The sequence below is a fragment of the Pelophylax lessonae genome (assembly GCF_965119305.1).
Source record: "Pelophylax lessonae genome assembly, chromosome: 6".
NCBI classification, from domain to species: Eukaryota; Metazoa; Chordata; class Amphibia; order Anura; family Ranidae; genus Pelophylax; species Pelophylax lessonae.
In genome coordinates, this window is record NC_138773.1 from 69,570,963 (window position 1) to 69,590,494 (window position 19,532).

Below are 19,532 nucleotides of genomic sequence, written 5' to 3' on the forward strand. Positions count from 1 at the left end.
TCCTTCTGCACTTCTGTGACCCGATTTCAACGATCTGCTGATGTCACAGAGCCAGTGTAGAACCCTGAGCTGGCACCTGGCTCAGCCTGAGTGAGCCCCTCCTGCTCCCTCCATAGCCCAGCGCTCCAGTGACCGTCCCATCTCTCTGCTCAGAGCGGATGAGAAGAACTGAGTGATCAGCTGAGTTTGATCGCTCAGTTCTCACTACAGAGCCAGCGAGGGACAGGTGCAGGATTGGACCGATGCTGCATTCACCTAGGTGAGTACGTTACTTTTTTTTTTAAAAAGCCATACTTCAATTTTAAGGTGAAACCTAAATTATGTTGAGAACCAAAAAATTCTCCTGGTAAGCTATACCTTATAAGAATTTTAGCAAACTAATTGACCTGGTCTTGTGAAATGTAAGTATTACGATGTTCTTCCTCAAACTAAATTCTGAAAAGGGGCAACCTTCATTATCACAGGCAGAGTAATCACAGTATTAGAGTATTAAAATCCAATCTCAACATCCCTTAAGGTGTTCAAGAGTCGAAGAAAGTATGTAAAAAAAAAAAAAAAAAAACCTCCTGTTGTAGGGAATGCCTCTATTCTCAAACTCTCTGCATACCTTAGTGAAAAACAGTGAACAAATCAAAGAAATATACAATTATGGAACTATGTTGTGAAAAAGTGTACAGACTGCACCCAGGCTGCCATTTTGCAACTTAGCAACATTTTTGTGAAGGCTACAGCTTGGTCTCACAAATAAAAACTCTTGCAGCCCCCTATGTTGAATGGGCTGCATGCATGTAACACCAGGTGGTTCAAACCACATTAATATGTATTAATATGAAAAATACATTGAATAAATAATACATTATAACAAATAATAATTTGATTAAATTTATTTTGCACTTGATGAGTATTTGCAGCACAAATAATAAAAGATTTCAGACTTTACCTGACAGCATGTAAGTAAATATGGACTCGGTCTGTCCTCTCCAATCTTGTGCACCTGTCAGAAGAACAACAGATGCTGTTTCTGCAGTACAAGCATTTCATATTTCATTCATACCCGTATGTCTCGTTCTGGAGTGTATGAAAACTCATTCCAAATGCATGGAAACAAGACAGAGAAGATTGCTTAGTGCACTGGTTTCCCAAGGTTAATATCACTATTGTAACAGAATCTAAGAGAGACTAACTATAAAATGTATCAGATCATGAGAGAACAAAAATGATCAGTGTAGTAGCCTTGTGGAGGAAAACAGAGACAATATGTAATCATATAAATGTACAATGTAGTGTCATAATCATGGAAGAGAATGGAGGCCTAGTTTTGATTTACTAAAAAGTGCAGCAAAATCGCTTTCAAAATGACTTTTTACTTTGCAAAGTGAACTTTCACATATCTTAGTGAGTCTAGTGAAACAAAGTAAAAAAAAAAAAAATAGGATTTTTATGCTCATCATAAAATCTTTTTCTTGGAGTCCTTTGAGGGCTAACACCTTTGGGGCATCCTGCCCCCTACAGGAGTATTGGACACTAGCTAACAAAAAAAAAAACTAGGTTATCCCAAGAAAACCCCAGTCTACCAGTATGCCTCTGAGTATGTGATCGTGAGCACAAAGGGATGGGATCTGTGTCCCTCAATAGACTCCAAGAATTTTAATTTACATTGAAAACAGAAATTGTATTTTCTTTCTCATCCATTAAAAGACCCAAAAAGTCTTAAATGCTCAGGACATCCACAAGTCAGCCAACAGAGGAGTGGACATCACAGCAACCCAGCAAACCAACCCTAACAGGCCCAACAAAAACAGACAAACAAACAACAGAACTGAGGACTGCCTTCAACTGAAAAAGTCACCTGAAATACCTTATGTCCAAAGCTGGCTTCAGATGAGGCTAAAACATCCACATAGTAGAACTTAGACAACATGTGAACAGAAGAGATGGCAGTCTTGCAAAGCTGATAAATAGTTGTTTGGTGCAAAAACTTTCAAAAAGCATTCAAAGACGAAGTTGAGTGCAACTTGACGGGAAGGGATGAATTCTTGAGAACATTAGCTTGAATAATGTTCTGCCTGAGCCATCTTAGAGAGGTGGAGTGAGAATCCAGCACACCCTTTTGGATTCCTTTTGGAAAAACAGTGTCCTGGTTGAAGTGAAAGGCAGAACCTTAGGCAAGAAGGAAGTCCTGGGCCTTAGCACCATCTTATCCTATGTAAAACCAGAAATGAATACGGCCTCCAGTTCAGACACTAGCCTCATACAGTGGTGATCGAAAGTTTGGGCACCCCAGGTAAAAATTTGTATTAATGTGCATAAAGAAGCCAAGGAAAGATGGAAAAATCTCCAAAAAGCATCAAATTACAGATTAGACATTCTTATAATATGTCAAAAAAAGTTAGATTTTATTTCCATCATTGACACTTTCAAAATGACAGAAAACAAAAAAAATGGCGCCTGCAAAAGTTTGGGCACCCTGCAGAATTTATAGCATGCACTGCCCCCTTTGCAAGGCTGAGACCTGCCAGTGTCATGGATTGTTCTCAATCATCGTCTGGGAAGACCAGGTGATGTCAATCTCAAAGGTTTTAAATGCCCAGACTCATCTGACCTTGCCCCAACAATCAGCACCATGGGATCTTCTAAGCAGTTGTCTAGAAAACTGAAACTGAAAATAGTTGACACTCACAAAGCTGGAGAAGGCTATCAGAATATAGCAAAGCGTTTTCAGATGTCAATATCCTCTGTTCGGAATGTAATTAAGAAATGGCAGTCATCAGGAACAGTGGAAGTTAAAGCAAGATCTGGAAGACCAAGAAAAATATCAGACAGAACAGCTCGCAGGATTGTGAGAAAAACAATTCAAAACCCACGTTTGACTGCACAATCCCTCCAGAAAGATCTGACAGACACTGGAGTCATGGTACACTATTCCACTATAAAGAGATACTTGTACAAATATGGTCTTCATGGAAGAGTCATCAGAAGAAAACCTCTTCTATGTCCTCACCACAAAAATCGGCGTTTGAAGTTCTGTGGACCGATGAGGTTAAAATTGAACTTTTTGGCCGGAATGAGCAAAGGTACGTTTGGAGAAGAAGGGGCACAGAATTTCATGAAAAGAACCTCTGTCCAACTGTTAAGCATGGGGGTGGATCAATCATGCTTTGGGGTTGTATTGCAGCCAGTGGCACAGGGAACATCTCACGAGTAGTAAGAAAAATGGATTAAAAAAATTTCAGCAAATTTTGGATGGTAACTTGATGCCATCTGTGAAAAAGCTGAAGTTAAAGAGAGGATGGCTTCTACAAATGGATAATGATCCTAAATACACCTCGAAATCTACGGGGGATTACATCAAGAGGTGCAAACTAAACGTTTTGCCATGGCCTTCACAATCTCCTGACCTCAACATAATTGAAAATCTAAGGATAGACCTTAAAAGAGCAGTGCGTGACAGACAGCCCAGAATTCTCAAATAACTGGAAGACTTTTGTAAGGAAGAATGTGCAAAGATACCTCAAACAAGAATTGAAAGACTCTTGGCTGGCTACAAAAAGCGTTTACAAGCTGTGATACTTGCCAAAGGGGGCAGTACAAGATATTAACTCTGCAGGGTGCCCAAACTTTTGCAGACACCATTTTTTTGTTTTCTGTTATTTTGAAAGTGTAAATGATGGAAATAAAATCTAACTTTTGTTAACATATTATAAGAATGTCTAATCTGTAATTTGATGCCTTTTGGAGATTTTTCCATCTTTCCTTGGCTCCTTTATGCACATTAATACACGTTTACCTGGGGTGCCCAAACTATTGATCACTACTGTAGATTTTATGGTAACAGAAAGAGAGTGACGGCAGAGAGAGAGAGAGAGATGTCTCTAATGGGTTCAAATGGCAGTTTCTAATTTGCAGAGAAACAGATCCCACAAAGTCACATGAGAACAGACAGGAAAAACTATATGGGAGACTGTCAGAGAAACGGCCATGCTGCAACTGGCAACTCCGCCAGTACTTCCAATGGCCGCAATAGACTCAGGCCATTGACTCATTGTCAGTGAAATGGCTGTGCTGCAACTGGCAACTTTGCCAGTACTTCCCATGGCTGCAATGGACTCAAGCCATAGACTAATTCACTGGCCTATAAAAGGACTCTGCTCAGCCCATCAGATTGCTGGATTGTCTTCAGCTCTTCCTGTTTCCTCAGCATTGCTACTTCCTGGATTCCAGATTGACCCGGCTTGTTCCTGACCTGTCTACTCTCTCTCCTGGCTTTGACCCACGGCTTTGTCTGACCCTTTGATCCTGCTCCAGTGTTTGACCCTCGGCTTGTGTGACCATCCTTGCTCTTTTGTCCTCTGCCTGACTTCTAGTGTACCGATCCCGGCTTGCTCAACGGACTTGCTTCTGCTCAATCCCCTTGTCTTGGCGACCTGTTTGGACTGATACCTGTGTATGACCCTCGACCTGGCTTTTACCTGCACATTGCTTGATTCCCTGGAGGCCCTGCAAGTTGTTCCGCATACCCTTGTGAACCTTTACCTGCACTCCACAAGCATCCAGTGCTCCTTGGGACGCGTTACCTCCTGTCCCACTTCCAGGGGTGATTCGCACCGAGCTGCAAGGGAAGCCCTCTCAGCATTTCGGCCTCTACCAAGAAGTGATCTGACAGAGACCCACCCATACAAAGGTCTTATTCAAGAGATGAGAGGTCAACGGTCTCCGAAACAGAACAGAAAGGGCAGAAATCTGACCCTTGATAGTGCTCAGAGCCAAATACTGGTTCAGCCCTTGCCAGATGACAGACCTTGCTGGAAGCCATCTTTCAGCATCGTAGGCATCACAGACTTTGAAATATTCCTGTCCCTCAGAACCTGGAAAGACATGTTATTAAAGCCAGTGGCCGTGATCGCCTGACACTCCAAAATGTTGATAGGAAGAGATAAGTCTCCATTGAGGACCAAGTTCCTACCAGAGCAAAGGTGCACAGTACTCCTTCCAAGTCCAACAGACTGCCATCGTCATCCTCCTCCAAAATGTGCCAAGAAAGAAATTCCTCAACTACAGATTCCTAAAACAACATTAGTGGGACAACCTGGTCCATAGCGAAAGGTGAATTGTTTGTCCAGACCAGATCAAATTGTCCCATGATGGCAGAATTTTGTGTTGCAGAGGTCTGGAGTGATAGGGGACAAATGAAACTACCTTATGGGGAATACCATCAATCCTAGGATTCGAATACAAAAACAGAGAGCTGAAAGACTCCTGGACTGGAGAGTTTGGATCTGAGACCAGAGAAACTGAAGTTTCTTATGAGGAAGGAACACTCTGCCCTAAACTATGTCCAGGACTAGACACAGATATTCCAAATGATAAATCGGTTAAAACGATGAAGGTTTATAATCCATCTGAAGTACTGTAACTTCTGAACAGTCGAATACACATCTGACAGAACCTGTGTACACTGTTCGCTTCTCAGGAGGTCATCTAGGTATTTCACAATAGGGATGCCATAAAAGCACAGCAAGGTATACTGGGGACAGCACTTCTGTGAATACCAGAAATGCAAATGAAAGGCCAAAAGCCGGGCCAAGAACTGATAGTGAAGAGGCCCCACAGCAAAGTATAAGAATCATTGATGCTCTGAAAAGACGGGGACAAAAAAAAAGTAGGTAGCCTTGATGTCCACAAAACTCAGAACATCTTCTTGGAGAATAGAGCAGATTAGTGGATTACATGCAGATTTTCTGCAACCCCCCCTCCCCCCCAGGATTTTGAAATATAGAACAGGTTGAAATAAAACCCCTGAAATTATTCTGCGACAGGAACTGGGGCAATGACACTTTAATCCAGGAGACCACAGAGTATTCAGTGGACATAAAAACAGTGTAGTATCATAATCATTATGGAGACTAAATATACTATAAAAATCTTTCAATTCAAAACAATATTCATATGGTTAGATCTCTCGACTTACCTCTTGCCTTGTAGTAGATTCCAGGTGGCGCAGCATATTTCAGAACCGGTCGACTTTGGGCATCTGTGGGATAATTTATTACCTATAAGTTGGTGGCAGCTACAGAAATATTTATAGGAAGAGTCATAGCTGAGAAGAAACAAGGATGAAAGCTAACCGACATCAACAATGTTATTTTTTTATAATCATCCCTTAGATATTTTTGTGTTAAAAAGTGTCTACTAAAACAACATTAGATGGAAGACAATACCTCTAATGTAGCACTATTGGAATAACATACATCTCTCTTTTGAGCAGTACTAAAAACAGAGAACAAAAACCAGCTTACCAGTTCCAGTGAAGGAAACTCTTAAGGCATCAGCATACCAAGACATTTTGGACAATTTCATGATCCCAAATTGTGGGAATAGTTTGGGAATGGCCCCTTCCTTTTCCAACATGACTGCGCACCTGTGCACAAAGCAAGGTCCATAAAGACATGAATGAGTGAGTTTGGGGTGCAGGAACTTGACTGGCCTGCATAGAATCCTGACATTAACCCGATAGAACACCTTTGGGATGAAATAGAGCGCAGACTGCGAGCCAGGCCTTCTCGTCCACATCAGTGCCTGACCTCGCAAATGTGCTTCTGGAAGAATGGTCAAACATTCCCATAGACACACTCCTAAACCTTGTGGACAGCCTTTCCTGGGGAGTTGAAGCTGTTATAGCTGCAAAGGTTGTGCCAACTCAATATTAAACCCTACGGACTAAGACTGGATGCAATTGAAGTTATTGTGTGTGTAAAGGCAGGTGTATTTGACAATATAGTATATGTACAAGGCCCACCAGAAAATATATGCTGCTTAATACACCAGTAGCGTTTGATACTGGAACTTAAAAAATTCACAAATTTTTCCTCTGTTGTCTTCACTGTCTGGTTGACCCTCCGTGTCTCAGGTTAGTATAATTTCTTGGAACGTTCGGGGAGCCTCAACTCGGCAGTGAAACGTTCTCTGGTGTTTAAATTTCTTCAAAAACGTAGTCTGCAAATCTGCATCTTACAGGAGACCCATCTTCAGGGCGCTGGGATTAAAGGTCTTATACGGCCGTGGGTAGGGGAACATTGCCATGCTACCTACTCTATGCCCGGGGGGTCAGTGTACTTGTATGGAGGTCCTTGCCGTCTCAACTACTGAAGTTGTGCACAGACCCGAGCGGCAGGTATGTCATTTTGCATGCTTCTATTTAGGACAGACCTATAGTCATTGTTGGTATATATTTGCCCCCCCCCGCTTCACTTTCTTTATTGAATGATGTTATGCAGAAAGTATTACGGTATTCTCATCAGCTATAATTCTGTTGGGTGACTTTAATCTGGTTCCTTTCCCAGACATGGATAGATTGAGGGGATCGGGTGGTGGTGCATCTAGGCTTGCACACCTTCGCCCTGGTGGATGTTCGGAGGCACCTACATCCGGGTGTCAGGGAGTACACTTGTCACTCCTCTACCTTTAAGACCCTATCTAGAATTGACCTGGTGCCGTTGTCCCCTGCTGCGCTCCATTGGGTCACGGATATCCGCATACTCCCACGGGGTGTGCCAGATCATGCTCCACTTAGTTTATCCATTTCTGTCCTTGGCTCCTCCAATAATAAACGTTGGCATTTGTCTGGGTTCTGGGCCACGGATGAGAGGCTTTGGGACCCACTTACTGAATCAATTTGTAATTATTGGATTATGAACAGTGAGGCTGATTCCCCAGTTTATATCCCGAATCTCGGGACTTAGGAAGGAGGCATCCCAGGTGGAGACTTTCTTGGAGTTGGAGGTAGCCAGATTGGAAGCAGCCTTTGTGGTGTCCCAAACCCTGGATAGGTACCAGCTTTGGCAAACTGCTCTGAGACAACTCTCCCTGCATAGAGTGGAGAATAGTAAGAAGGCCCTTTTGAGTTCCAGACAGAGGGTGTTTGAGTATGGCAACAAAAATGGGCGGTTGCTAGCTTGGCTGGCTAAAGGTCAGAATCCCTCCACTCATGTTTCGGGCATACGTGGTGTGGATGGCCAGCTGCTCTCAGATCCAGATCAGATTAACCGTCGCTTTAGGCAGTTCTTTGAGAATCTGTATTCCTCCAAGTCGCTCTGTAGTCCGAGGGAGCTGGCTGGCTGAGTACCTGGATTTGGTTGATGTCCCTACCCTGGCGGGGGCTGATAGGGAGCACCTGGAAGCTGACATCTCTTTGGAGGAGATCCAGCTTGCTATTCAGGGCATGCAGGTGGGGAAGACCCCGGGGTCTGATGGCCTCCCCGTTGAGTTATATTCTACGTTTGTGGACATGGTGGCTTCTAGACTCGCAGCTTTGTTCTCTGACTCCTCTTCTCTTGCGGCACTCCCTGAGTCATTTGAGGAGGCGGTTATTATTCTGATCCCCAAGCCCGGCAAAGACCCCCAGGACTGTGCCTCATATAGACCTACATCGCTATTGAATGTGGATGCCAAAATCTTGGCAAAGGTTCTGGCTAATCGCCTCTCCTTCGTTATCACTGACTTGATTCACGTTGACCAGACTGGATTCATGCTGGGTAAGGGGAGAGACATAAATTTAAGATGCCTCTTTCTGAACCTGTCATTACCTCACGATAATCCGGGTACAAGATTCGTGGCCTCCCTTGATGTGGAGAAAGCTTTTGACTCGGTGGAGTGGCTGTATTTGTGGGAGGTGTTGGTTTGGTTTTGGCCCGAGATATCTTCATTTACTCCAGCTGCTTTACAGGGCTCCTAGGGCCAGGGTTTGTACCAACGATGTGGTGTCTCCGGCCTTCCCTCTTCATAGAGGTACGCGGCAGGGCTGCCAATTATCCCCCTTCCTTTTTGCCCTAAAATACTATCATTTTTTAGGGTGAAAAGGTGAACTATGAAAAATTTAGAAATTAGCTTCTACAAAATAAAGATGCTTTCACATTTTCTCGGTCGTCGGAGGTGGTGGGACTGCGGGTGGGGCAGTTGGAGGAGAAACTGTCTTTATATGCTGACGATGCTCTCCTGTATCTTAACAATGCGGGTCCATCGCTTGAGGCGGCTCTGCGGCTTTTCGATTTTGGGTTTGGCTTCTTTTCAGGTATCAGGACCAATTGATCCAAGTCAGTCCTGTTCCCTATAGATAATGGGGTAGTTCCCTTGGGTGTCTCGTCCCAACTGCAGTGAGTGACGGAGTTCAGGTATCTGGGGATCCTAATGGGGATATAGTGGATTTTTTTAACCCGTAACATTCGCCCCCCTAGTTGTCTCGCTTAAGGCCCAATCCGCATCATGATCCACTCTCCCCTTGAATTTACTAGGCAGGATTAATTTGATCAAAATGATGATCCTTCCTCACTTTACCTATGTTTTTAGGAATAGCTCAGTTTGGATTTCCGGTCCTGTTTTTGAGGAGTTGGACAGTTGTATAGGCTCCTTCATTTGGAATGGGTCTTCCCCTCGTTTAGCTAGGTCTACGTTATCCCTCCCAATGCGTTTGGGGGGCTTGGGTTTACCCAATTTTCAAACATACTACTGGGCTGCTATGATGGTGATGGTCTATTGGTGGCTGCAGGGTGGTAGGGCAAATGCGGTGGTGTGTCTGGAGGCGACTTCTCTGGGCTCCCTGATGGATCTTCGCAATCTGATATACCGTGGCCCCCTCGCATATCCTGTCACTCCTGGACCCACGCGTATAACTTGGAGGGTCTGGAAGACTGCTACAAAAGATTTGTTGGTCCTGGTCAGTTGTCGCCGGCTCAACCCCTTTGGGGGAATCCAGTTCTCCTCCATCTTCGTACAGTCCCGGACCCCCAGTTATGGGAAAGGTTTGGAATTAAGACGTTGGGGGACCTTATGCCGGCGGGTGTCATATTGTCTTATTCCCAACTGTCCCAGAAATTCGAGCTACCAAGGTGGATGTTATTTAGGTACCACCAGCTTCGTCACGCCCTTGGGGGCCCAGTTTCGACAGCCTCCCACTATTAAACGGGATGCCATAGAAGAGTTGGTGGCTGGGGAATTGAAAAAGCCATCACAATGCTCTCCTGGGTGTTGAATCATCTAAATTGGAGCAGCTTTGGGAGCACTGGAGGGGAGATATTCTGTCACTGGACAGGGAGACTTGGGAGGATTGTATTACTCAGGGCCCTGGGTTGGTAATATCGTCCAGTGATAAACTTATTCAGTTTAAATTTCTCCCTCGGGTTTACTATACCCCAGCTGGGCTACATAGGATCTTCCCTCAGAGGGATGCTGCCTGTCCACGATGTCAATCCCGGGAGGGTTCGTACCTTCTTATGTTTTGGGAGTGTCCCCACATTCAGAACTTCTGGAAAGCCATCGATGACTAGATTAATCTTAGATTGCAGATGTCACTGGTGCCGTCTCCTGCTTTGGCCTTATTGGGTATTCATGAGGATGAACAGCATACCTTTCATATGAAACTCCTCATTTCCTACCTTCTCTACTATGCTAAGAAGGAGATTCTGATGAAATGGACCTCGCCTATTCAGCCTGACACTGCAGCCTGGGAGGCCATGGTTAATGCGGCTCTTCCCCAGTATAAAATGACCTACATTAACAGAGGCTTCCCGTGGAAGTTTGATAAGGGGTGGTCCCCTTGGAGTCTTACCTAGACTGCCGATCTGTCAAGAGTGGGTCCAGACTACAAGCTGTGCTTATGTTCTTCAGTTTTTTCTGTGTATAGGTTTGCATTGTGTTTTCTGTTTACTGTGTTCATTCTATGTATGAGATCTATATATGACAAGACACTGTGATGTAATGTATAACTTGACTTGTTTTTCTGTTTCCTCAATAAAGCACCACTATTGTTAAATAAAAAAAATTCACAAATGAAAAGCGCAAGTGCACCAAAGGCAAATAACAATAACATTGAAGGAGGCCACTGTGACCAATAACGATATCAATAAAAGGACATAAATATAATGCATAAAAAACATCACAGTGGCCTTCCTCATTGCCATTGGTTTATTTACGCTTTTCATTAGACTGGATGTAGGGAGACAGCTAGGATGTCCTGAAAAAAGGATATACTGCTATTAGATGTCAGCAAACACAAAGCCCTAATGGAAAAAAGTGTCATTGATCTACACATCCAGCAGGGAAGGGAACATGTTTTTGTTGCCTATAGGAAGCAATTAGCTGTAAAGTGAACCTCTCTCCATGCAGGGCAAAAGAACAGGTTCACTTTAAAATCCTCTCACCAGCAGTACATGCTAACATTTTCTTTCCTCCCTTTCCACTTCATTTGGCTGCTGGGAGCAGGTGAAGCGGCCATGTATAAGCTATAGGTCGCTCTAGTTGTAGCTCAAACAGGGTTTTGGAGTCGCCCCCATGAGTGATAGTTCTTGGTGATTTGCCCACTGAGTGAGTTACATACTTATCTATACCCCAAAGTAACAGGGATTTTCTTTGCTCCTGGCTGCTTATGGAAAGGTGAGCATTTACAACTGTGATGGGGGAATTAAAGCAAACACTAGAAAAGCCCAGATTTGCTTTTTCTAAGACAAGATACATTACTAGTTGCTACAGACAAATTCCTTTGTGAAAGAAGATGGAAAGGAACTGTGATTAGGACAATAGGTACAACACAGAAAACGTATGTGATATAAGTACCAGAAACCAAGTCCCTGTCTGTGAAAATCAGGACAGCTTGCCGGAAAGCAATCTCAGGGGTGGCGGACATGATGAGCCGGGACTGCATCTTCCCTGTGACTGGCACAATCCGTTTAATAGCCTGTGCCAAGGAGGTGAAGGCATGAATTCGGCGTAGGGCACACACCAGTGCCGGGTTGGAGGTCAGCTGCTCAAGGTCGCTCTGCCATTGCCGATCTCCCACCTCGTACGGGGTGATCTCTTTTGCCTGAAGTCGACTTAGATGTGGCAGCCACTTCAGCCCTAAAACTTCAAATCCTTCAAAGCTGCAATCTGTTAAGACAAAAAAAAAAAAAAAATTTGCACAATTTTTCAATTTTGGTGGCATGCAAATCCATGTTAGAACTATTGTATTTAGTAAACTGATTTCAAAATGTAACTGCACCGAAAGCCAAAAAATGTGTTTGGTGGAGTTTATTACCCCCAGTCTTACAAATGTTTATTGGAGAGGTTACAATGCAGCTAAATATATCTCTATTAGCTTCCCATGAGGCCAAAGTTGTCACTTTAGCAAGTGATTTCCTTAAATATTTATTCTACATTATTGAGACTCTGTCTAGAGAAAGTGACATCATTTGGCTTTGTTACAGTGCTTTGAAAAAGTATTCATAACCCTTGACATTTTCCACATTTTGTCATGTTAAAGCCAAAAACGGAATTGTATTTTATTGGGATTTTATGTGATAGACCAACACAAAGTGGCACATAATTGTGAAGTGGAAGGAAAATGATAAATGGTTTTCAAATATGTGAAAAGTGTGGTGTGCATTTGTATTCGGCCCTTTACTCTAAAACCCCTAACTAAAATCTAGTGGAACCAATGGCCTTCAGAAGTCACCTAATTAGGAAATAGTTTCCACCTGTGTGTAATTTAATCTCAGTATAAATACAGCTGTTCTGTGAAGCCTTCAGAGGTTGGAGGGTTACAGGTTAGAGAACCGTAGTGAACAAACAGCATCTTTAAGGCCAAAGGAACACACCAGACAGGTCAGGGATAAAGTTTTGGAGAAGTTTAAAGCAGGGTTAGGTGATAAAAAAAATATCCCAAGCTTTGAACATCTCACGGAGCTCTGTTCAATCCATCATCCGAAAATGGAAAGAGTATGGCAGAACTTCAAACCTACCAAGATATGGCCATCCACCTAAACTGATATGCCGGGCAAGGAGAGCATTAATCAGAGAAGCAGCCAAGAGGCCCATGGAACTCAAGAGGAGCTGCAGAGATCCATAGCTCAGGTATGAGAATCTGTCTGACAACTATTAGTCATGCCCTCCACAAATCTGGCATTTATGGAAGACTGGCATGAAGAAAGCCATTGTTGAAAGAAAGCCATAAGAAGTCCTGATTGAAGTTTACGAGAAGCCATGTGGGGGACACAGCAAACGTGGAAGAAGGTGCTCCAGTCAGATGAGACCAAAATTGAACTTTTTGGCCTAAAAGCAAAACACATGTGGCAGAAAACTAACACTGCACATCATCCTGAACACACCATCCCTACTGTGAAATATGGTGGTGGCAGCATCATGTTGTGGGAATGCTTTTCTTCAGCAGGGATAGGGAAGCTGGTCAGAGTTGATGGGAAGATGGATGGAGCCAAATACTGGGCAATCTTAGAAGAAAACCTGTTAGAGTCTGCAAAAGACTTGGAGACTAAGGCAGAGGTTCACCTTACAGCAGGACAACGACCCTAAATATACAATAAGAGCTACAATGAAATGGTTTAGATTAAAGCATATTCATGTGTTAGAATGGCTCACAGTCCAGACCTAAATCCAATTGAGAATCTGTGGCCAGATATGAAAATTGCTGAGCTATTTTGAAAAGATGAATGGGCAAACATTTCACTCGCTAGATGTGCAAAGCTGGTAGAGCCATACCCAAAAAGACTTGCAACTGTAATTGCAGCGAAAGGTGATTCTACAAAGTATTGATTCAGGGGGGCTGAATACAAATGCACGCCACACTTTTCACATATTTATTTGTAAAAAAAAAATTGAAAACCATTTATCATGTGCCACTTTGTGTTGGTCTATCACACAAAACATGACAAAATGTAGAAAGTTTCAAGAAGTATGAATACTTTTTTAAAGGCACTGTATGTTCACGGAAGGTGGAGGAGCGCAAGGTCTCCAACATCCACAAGCTCTGTGATGTCGTCATGGAGGAGTGGAAGAGGACTCCAGTGGGAACCTGTGAAGCTCTGGTGAACTCCATGCCCAAGAGGGTTAGGGCAGTGCTGGAAAATAATGGTGGCCACACAAAATATTGATACTTTGTGCCCTATTTGGACATTGTCACTTAGGGGTGTACTCACTTTTGTTGCCGGCGGCTTAGACATTAATGGCTGTGTGTCGAGTTATTTTGAGGGGACAACAACTATCCACTGTTATACAAGCTGTACACTCACTACTTTACATTGTAGCAAAGTGTCATTTCTTCAGTGTTGTCACATGAAAAGGTATAATAAAATATTTACAAAAATGTGAGGGGTGTACTCACTTTTGTGAGATACTGTACAAAACAATTCCAAATGGTTGGAAAAGCCATATTCAAACAGTCAGCCATCAGTAATATTCAAATAGTAAAAGATATAAAGAGGCATTGCTTCCACACCCCCTCGATAGTTACATTTCCCCCACTTATCAAACCATTTCCACAATAGAATAACCGGGGGTTACGAAACGGCACATCCGAGAGAAGTGGGAAGTGAAAGAAAAGAGGTAAAGGAGTGTATTGAGTTTTCAGTGCGATTAGAGAGCTCAGTACCAAATTTCTAGGCAGCATCACTTTTTAAAATGTACAGTATGTATAGCCCAAACTATTTTTTTCAGTAAGGAATGGTTAAAACCATTTTTTTGCTGTCTATGTCCAGCTAGGTTTCCCTTTAATTAGAGTCTTAGAAATGTAACAGGTAGTGAGGGCAAAGTGCCTCAAACTAATGGGGAATCCGCATTTTAGACAGTTGTCACTAGTACATTTGTCTCCCCCGGAAAAATTTTGTTCACCTCTTGCTCTTGTGAAAACTAAAATGTAGGATTTTCCCTAAGTCCAGCCATGATAACAAACATCACCAGGACAAATAGAGGGATGATTCTCCCCAGCAGGGATACAGACCCTAATAAAAACTTGGCAAATGGTCTGATGCTTCTGCAGCCTAACCAAAGCCATGTTTGACTGACCATGCAGATCCAACCTAAATCAACTTGCAACATTTAGGAACTGGATCTGGTGCAGCTGGGGTACCATGATTTGTGCAATATGTGTTTCAACTATACATGTGCCCAGTCCTGCTGGCTATGCTTACGCAACAAGGACTCGTGTACATAAGCATTTTTTTAACACTTTATATAATATAAAAAAAAATGCGCAACCATTTAGCAGCAAAAGGAGCGCATCAGGAGTTTGGGACTATGTGCCACATCCTAATTCAAATGTCAAAATGTGTTGGGGGGAAAATAGTGAACTTTATAGGCACACTTACAAATATAGGGTAAAAATTTTTTTTATTGATCAACAATTAAAACCAAGAATAGGGCAGAAACCCACATAAACAGATAGATACATATAATCATACATTACATGAGAAATAATGCCTCAGTGTAACTGGATAATACAGGCATCATAAAACAACAATAGTATGATAACTTGTTACATCTCACAAATTGTTGGTAATAGTAGAGAAATATACATCACATCCTAGGGGTCTCAGAGGCGGTGCCAAAAGGAAGAAGGCAAGCAGCGTCCCTGAGTTCATGACATACAACCCTGGAGAGATGAGAGATTAAAGTAGCCAGGGGCCCTACATGTTTCGCTTGAGGGATCAAGCTTCTTCTGGAGCTACTGGTATACAAAACTCCACATAGAGATGTGTGGCGATTCACAGTGGACTCATGTCCATATATGGGAACATGAAGACGTAAGAAACGATACAAATCATAACGAGGGAATGTGCTGTGATGAGTCTACTAGATGATGCCAGAAGGAGCCAGAACAGGTAATGCATATGTCGCACACGGCAGCTAGCCGGAAAGATGCGCAGCTTGTGAGTAAGCCAAAGTATGAGAGGTCCCACAGGCAGGGCATCAAAACAGGAGACCCAAAACATCAGCCATCATCTCCCTCGGATGGGGACAAACCGCCAACATCACAGCACATTCCCTCGTTATGATTTGTATCGTTTCTTACGTCTTCATGTTCCCATATATGGACACTGTGAATCGCCACACATCTCTATGTGGAGTTTTGTATACCAGTAGCTCCAGAAGAAGCTTGATCCCTCAAGCGAAACATGTAGGGCACCTGGCTACTTTAAAGAGGTTGTAAACCCAAACAACCTTTTTTTTCTTTTCTTGCAGCCTGTAAGAGAAACACATAATGAGCTAGTATGCATCGCATACTAGCTCATTATGAAATACTTACCTTAGAACGAGCCCCCGCCGTGCCGTCCGCTCACCTCTATGACGGGCGACATGTCCAGTCGCCCGTCTTCCGGGATCGCAGAATCCGGCCATCTGATTGGCCGGAGCCGCGGTGACGTCACTCCCGAGCACGCGCGCAGGAGCCGACAGTCACGGCACGGGGCTCTGAAGAAACGGCACTAGCGGCCGTTCCTTCAGAGCGCATGCGCCAGTGACGTCACTGGCTGCATGTAAGGTAAATATCTCCTAAACCGTGCAGGTTTAGGAGATATTTACAGTACCTATAGGTAAGCCTTATTATAGGCTTACCTATAGGTAAAAGTGTCAGAGGAGGGTTTACTTCCTCTTTAATCTCTCATCGCTCCAGGGTTGTATGTCATGAACTCAGGGACGCTGCTAGTCTTCTTCCTTTTTGGCACCGCCTCTGAGACCCCTAGGATGTGATGTATATTTCTCTACTATTACCAACAATTTGTGAGATGTAACAAGTTATCATACTATTGTTGTTTTATGATGCCTGTATTATCCAGTTACACTGAGGCATTATTTCTCATGTAATGTATGATTATATGTATCTATCTGTTTATGTGGGTTTCTGCCCTATTCTTTTTTTAACACTTTAATTTTTACTCCCTGCACAAGTCAGTACAGATACAAAAAACAGCTTTGAAGCAGATTGAAGGAGCTCTGCAGGTGTTTAGTTGCCTAACTTAAAAATGGAATTAAAAAGCTATACCTGAAGGTATTATATACTTACAGAGCTGAATTCTGCTCCATTGATGAGGGTCCTTTGCTGCATTCACTAACACTGGCTTAACCTGTTTTCCTGAAACTGTTCCAAACAGTAAATCACAGTACAGATTTATTTGATATCTGCTTACTTGAGTGATTTAAACCAGTCAAAATTTTTAAGCCCTGATGAAGGTGGAATTATCTTTGGAGTTTTGGTTGTTTATTTGATGCTCCCATTGTATTGTATATTGTAGATTCTCAACTCTGGGTCCTTACCCAGTTCCTGGGGGTTATCCCTGTTTTGAGGAGTGCTGCCCAACTGGAGCTAGTGTGCCCTGTGACAATTTCAGTGACCCTTACAAAATCTGAATTCAGCACCCTGTTTGTTTTTGTATTAGGTTTTATTTTACTATTTTTTTATTGAAGAGAGGCACATAAAATGACACACACATAGCACAGTTACAACATTTGTAATGGCACCTACGCTGTTCTTGTGTTAGGTTTTAAATGCTCTCTGTGGCCCTGTTAGTGAGAGTAGCCATGTCTATATCAGGAGCTGGATTTGAACGCGATACCTCTGCGGTGTCTGGCTGTGGCTCTTTTCACTGTGCCACCTGTGAACTGCTGTACAGTTCCCTGCCTGATTCCTTGGACAATCTTACTTTGTATCTTGTGTGAACCTTGAGCTCTTTGCTCCTACAATGAACTTCCTGTTTGCCAGATTATTGTGCTCTCTCTTGTTCCCTTGCATACCTGCTGTTGTCTCTTTCTCTTCACTACCACTCATTATCAACCCTTGGCTTGTTCATTGACTATGCTTCTGCTTGATCCCATCCATCTACTACTCGTCACTGCCCTTTCGGCTTGTTTATTGATTATGCCTCTGCTTGTTCCCTATCTGCTTCATGCACTACCTGACTCCGGCTTGCTCTCTTCGTTCTGGGGCAATCCAGAGGGCCGCAACCTGACATCAGCATGCAGCGAACCCCATCTCCACCATTAGGGGCTCTGGTGTAGAACAACTAGTGCCTAAACCTTACACCTCAGGTGAGACCACATCATCCACCAGGGGGATCTGCCTGTGTATTCATCCAGATGACTAGTAGCCCTTTCTACTGCTACAGCCACTCTTTGAGCCTAATCCCAGACCATGACACGTTTACCATTATCAACAAAAGTCAAGGAAAACTAAAAATTTTGGATTGTCACCAGAACAGAGAGAGAGGGGGGAAATCTTCCAATGGGGAAGTCATAGTTAGGTTGAAAAAAGACATAATTCCATCTAGTTCAACCAATAAAAAAACAAAAATAAAACAAAATCATACAATCCTATATACACAATCCTATACCCACAGTTGATCGGGAGGAAGGTGAAAAACACCAGCAAAGCAGGATCCAATTTGCTACAGCAGGGGAAAAAAATCCTTTCTGATCCCCCGAGAGGCAATCGGATATTCCCAGGATCAACTTTACCTATAAATGTTAGTACTCAGTTATGTTATGTACATTTAGGAAAGAATCCAGGCCTTTTTTAAAACAATCTACTGAGCTGACCAGAAACACCTCTGGAGGGAATCTATTCCACATTTTCACAGCTCCAACTGTGAAGAAACCTTTCCCTATTGAGAGATGAAATCTCCTTTCCTCTACATGTAAAGAGTGCCTCCTTGTCCTCTGTGATGACCTTAAAGTGAATAACTCCACCAAGTTCACTATATGGACCCCTCCTTATGTATTTGTGCATGTTGATCATATTCCCCCTCTAATCTCCTCTTCTCAAGAGAGAAAAAATGCAGTTCCTTTAATCTTTCCTCATAGCTGAGCTCCTCCATGCTTCTTATCAGTTTGGTTGCCCTTCTCAGCACTTTTTCCAGTCACTAGTTCTGGTGACAACCAGGGATTCCCTCATTTTGGAGGGATTTCCTTTCACATCCTGTTTTACTTTAATTCTACTTTAAAACAAAATATAATGACTGATTTTGAGCAAAACATATATATATTTTAATAAAAATATTGTGAATATTTAGCAAACTTTTGTACTGCAATATATTTAAATGATTGCAAACAATGTTAATTTTTTTGCAGAAGGAAGCATTTTTTCGATGTTATTTGGCACTGTTGAATATGAATTTTGGAAACATGTTTATTTCCTAAGGGAAAAACATGATGGTGTACACATCAGCCAATCAAATTCCAGCTGACTTTTCTATAGATAGATCAGAAACAGCAAGATACCAGCTAAAGGGTTGGACTTTTTTTTTTTATTATTATTATTAATCCACCCTACTGTGCTTTACTAATGCAAGGAGCAGTGATGTGCAGTAACCCATGTTGACCAATCCCAATTAAGCTTGCATCTATAAATCTAATCTCTTATTGGCTGTTCTGGATCTCAAGGCACCACTTCTGTTTTCATTGTTAATATATGTTAATAAATACAGCCTTCCTGTGAAGACAGGCAAGCTAATGATATATAACTATTCCCTGTAGCAGAAAGAAATTTGGTAAATCCTTACCAAGGGATTCTGCACCCATTAATAGTTTAACTACAAATTAAAAACACTTAAGTGATAACTGCCGCTGAACATGCCATTAGCTCACATCCTTACTGGCTTCACTGACACAGCCTAATTAAATATACACCTCAGCCTGGAATGTGGATGACACCGGTGGGGAAACCCATACAGAGACGGAGTCCTATTTATGGAAATAACCAAAAATAGCTGATTGTAGGACTG

General features: G+C 42.7%; 1 protein-coding gene across 1 annotated transcript in view; it reads right to left on the reverse strand.

The window, feature by feature from the left end:
- Positions 1 to 19,532, reverse strand: part of LOC309558919 (dynein axonemal assembly factor 8-like) — a 211,969-nt gene that overhangs the window by 78,820 nt on the left and 113,617 nt on the right. The window contains exons 21-23 of the mRNA XM_082262014.1: positions 11,605 to 11,916; positions 5,969 to 6,031; positions 941 to 994 (exon numbers count right to left, since the gene is read on the reverse strand). Coding sequence (XP_082118140.1) covers positions 941 to 994; positions 5,969 to 6,031; positions 11,605 to 11,916 — 429 coding nt within the window. The remainder of the gene's footprint in view (positions 1 to 940; positions 995 to 5,968; positions 6,032 to 11,604; positions 11,917 to 19,532) is intronic.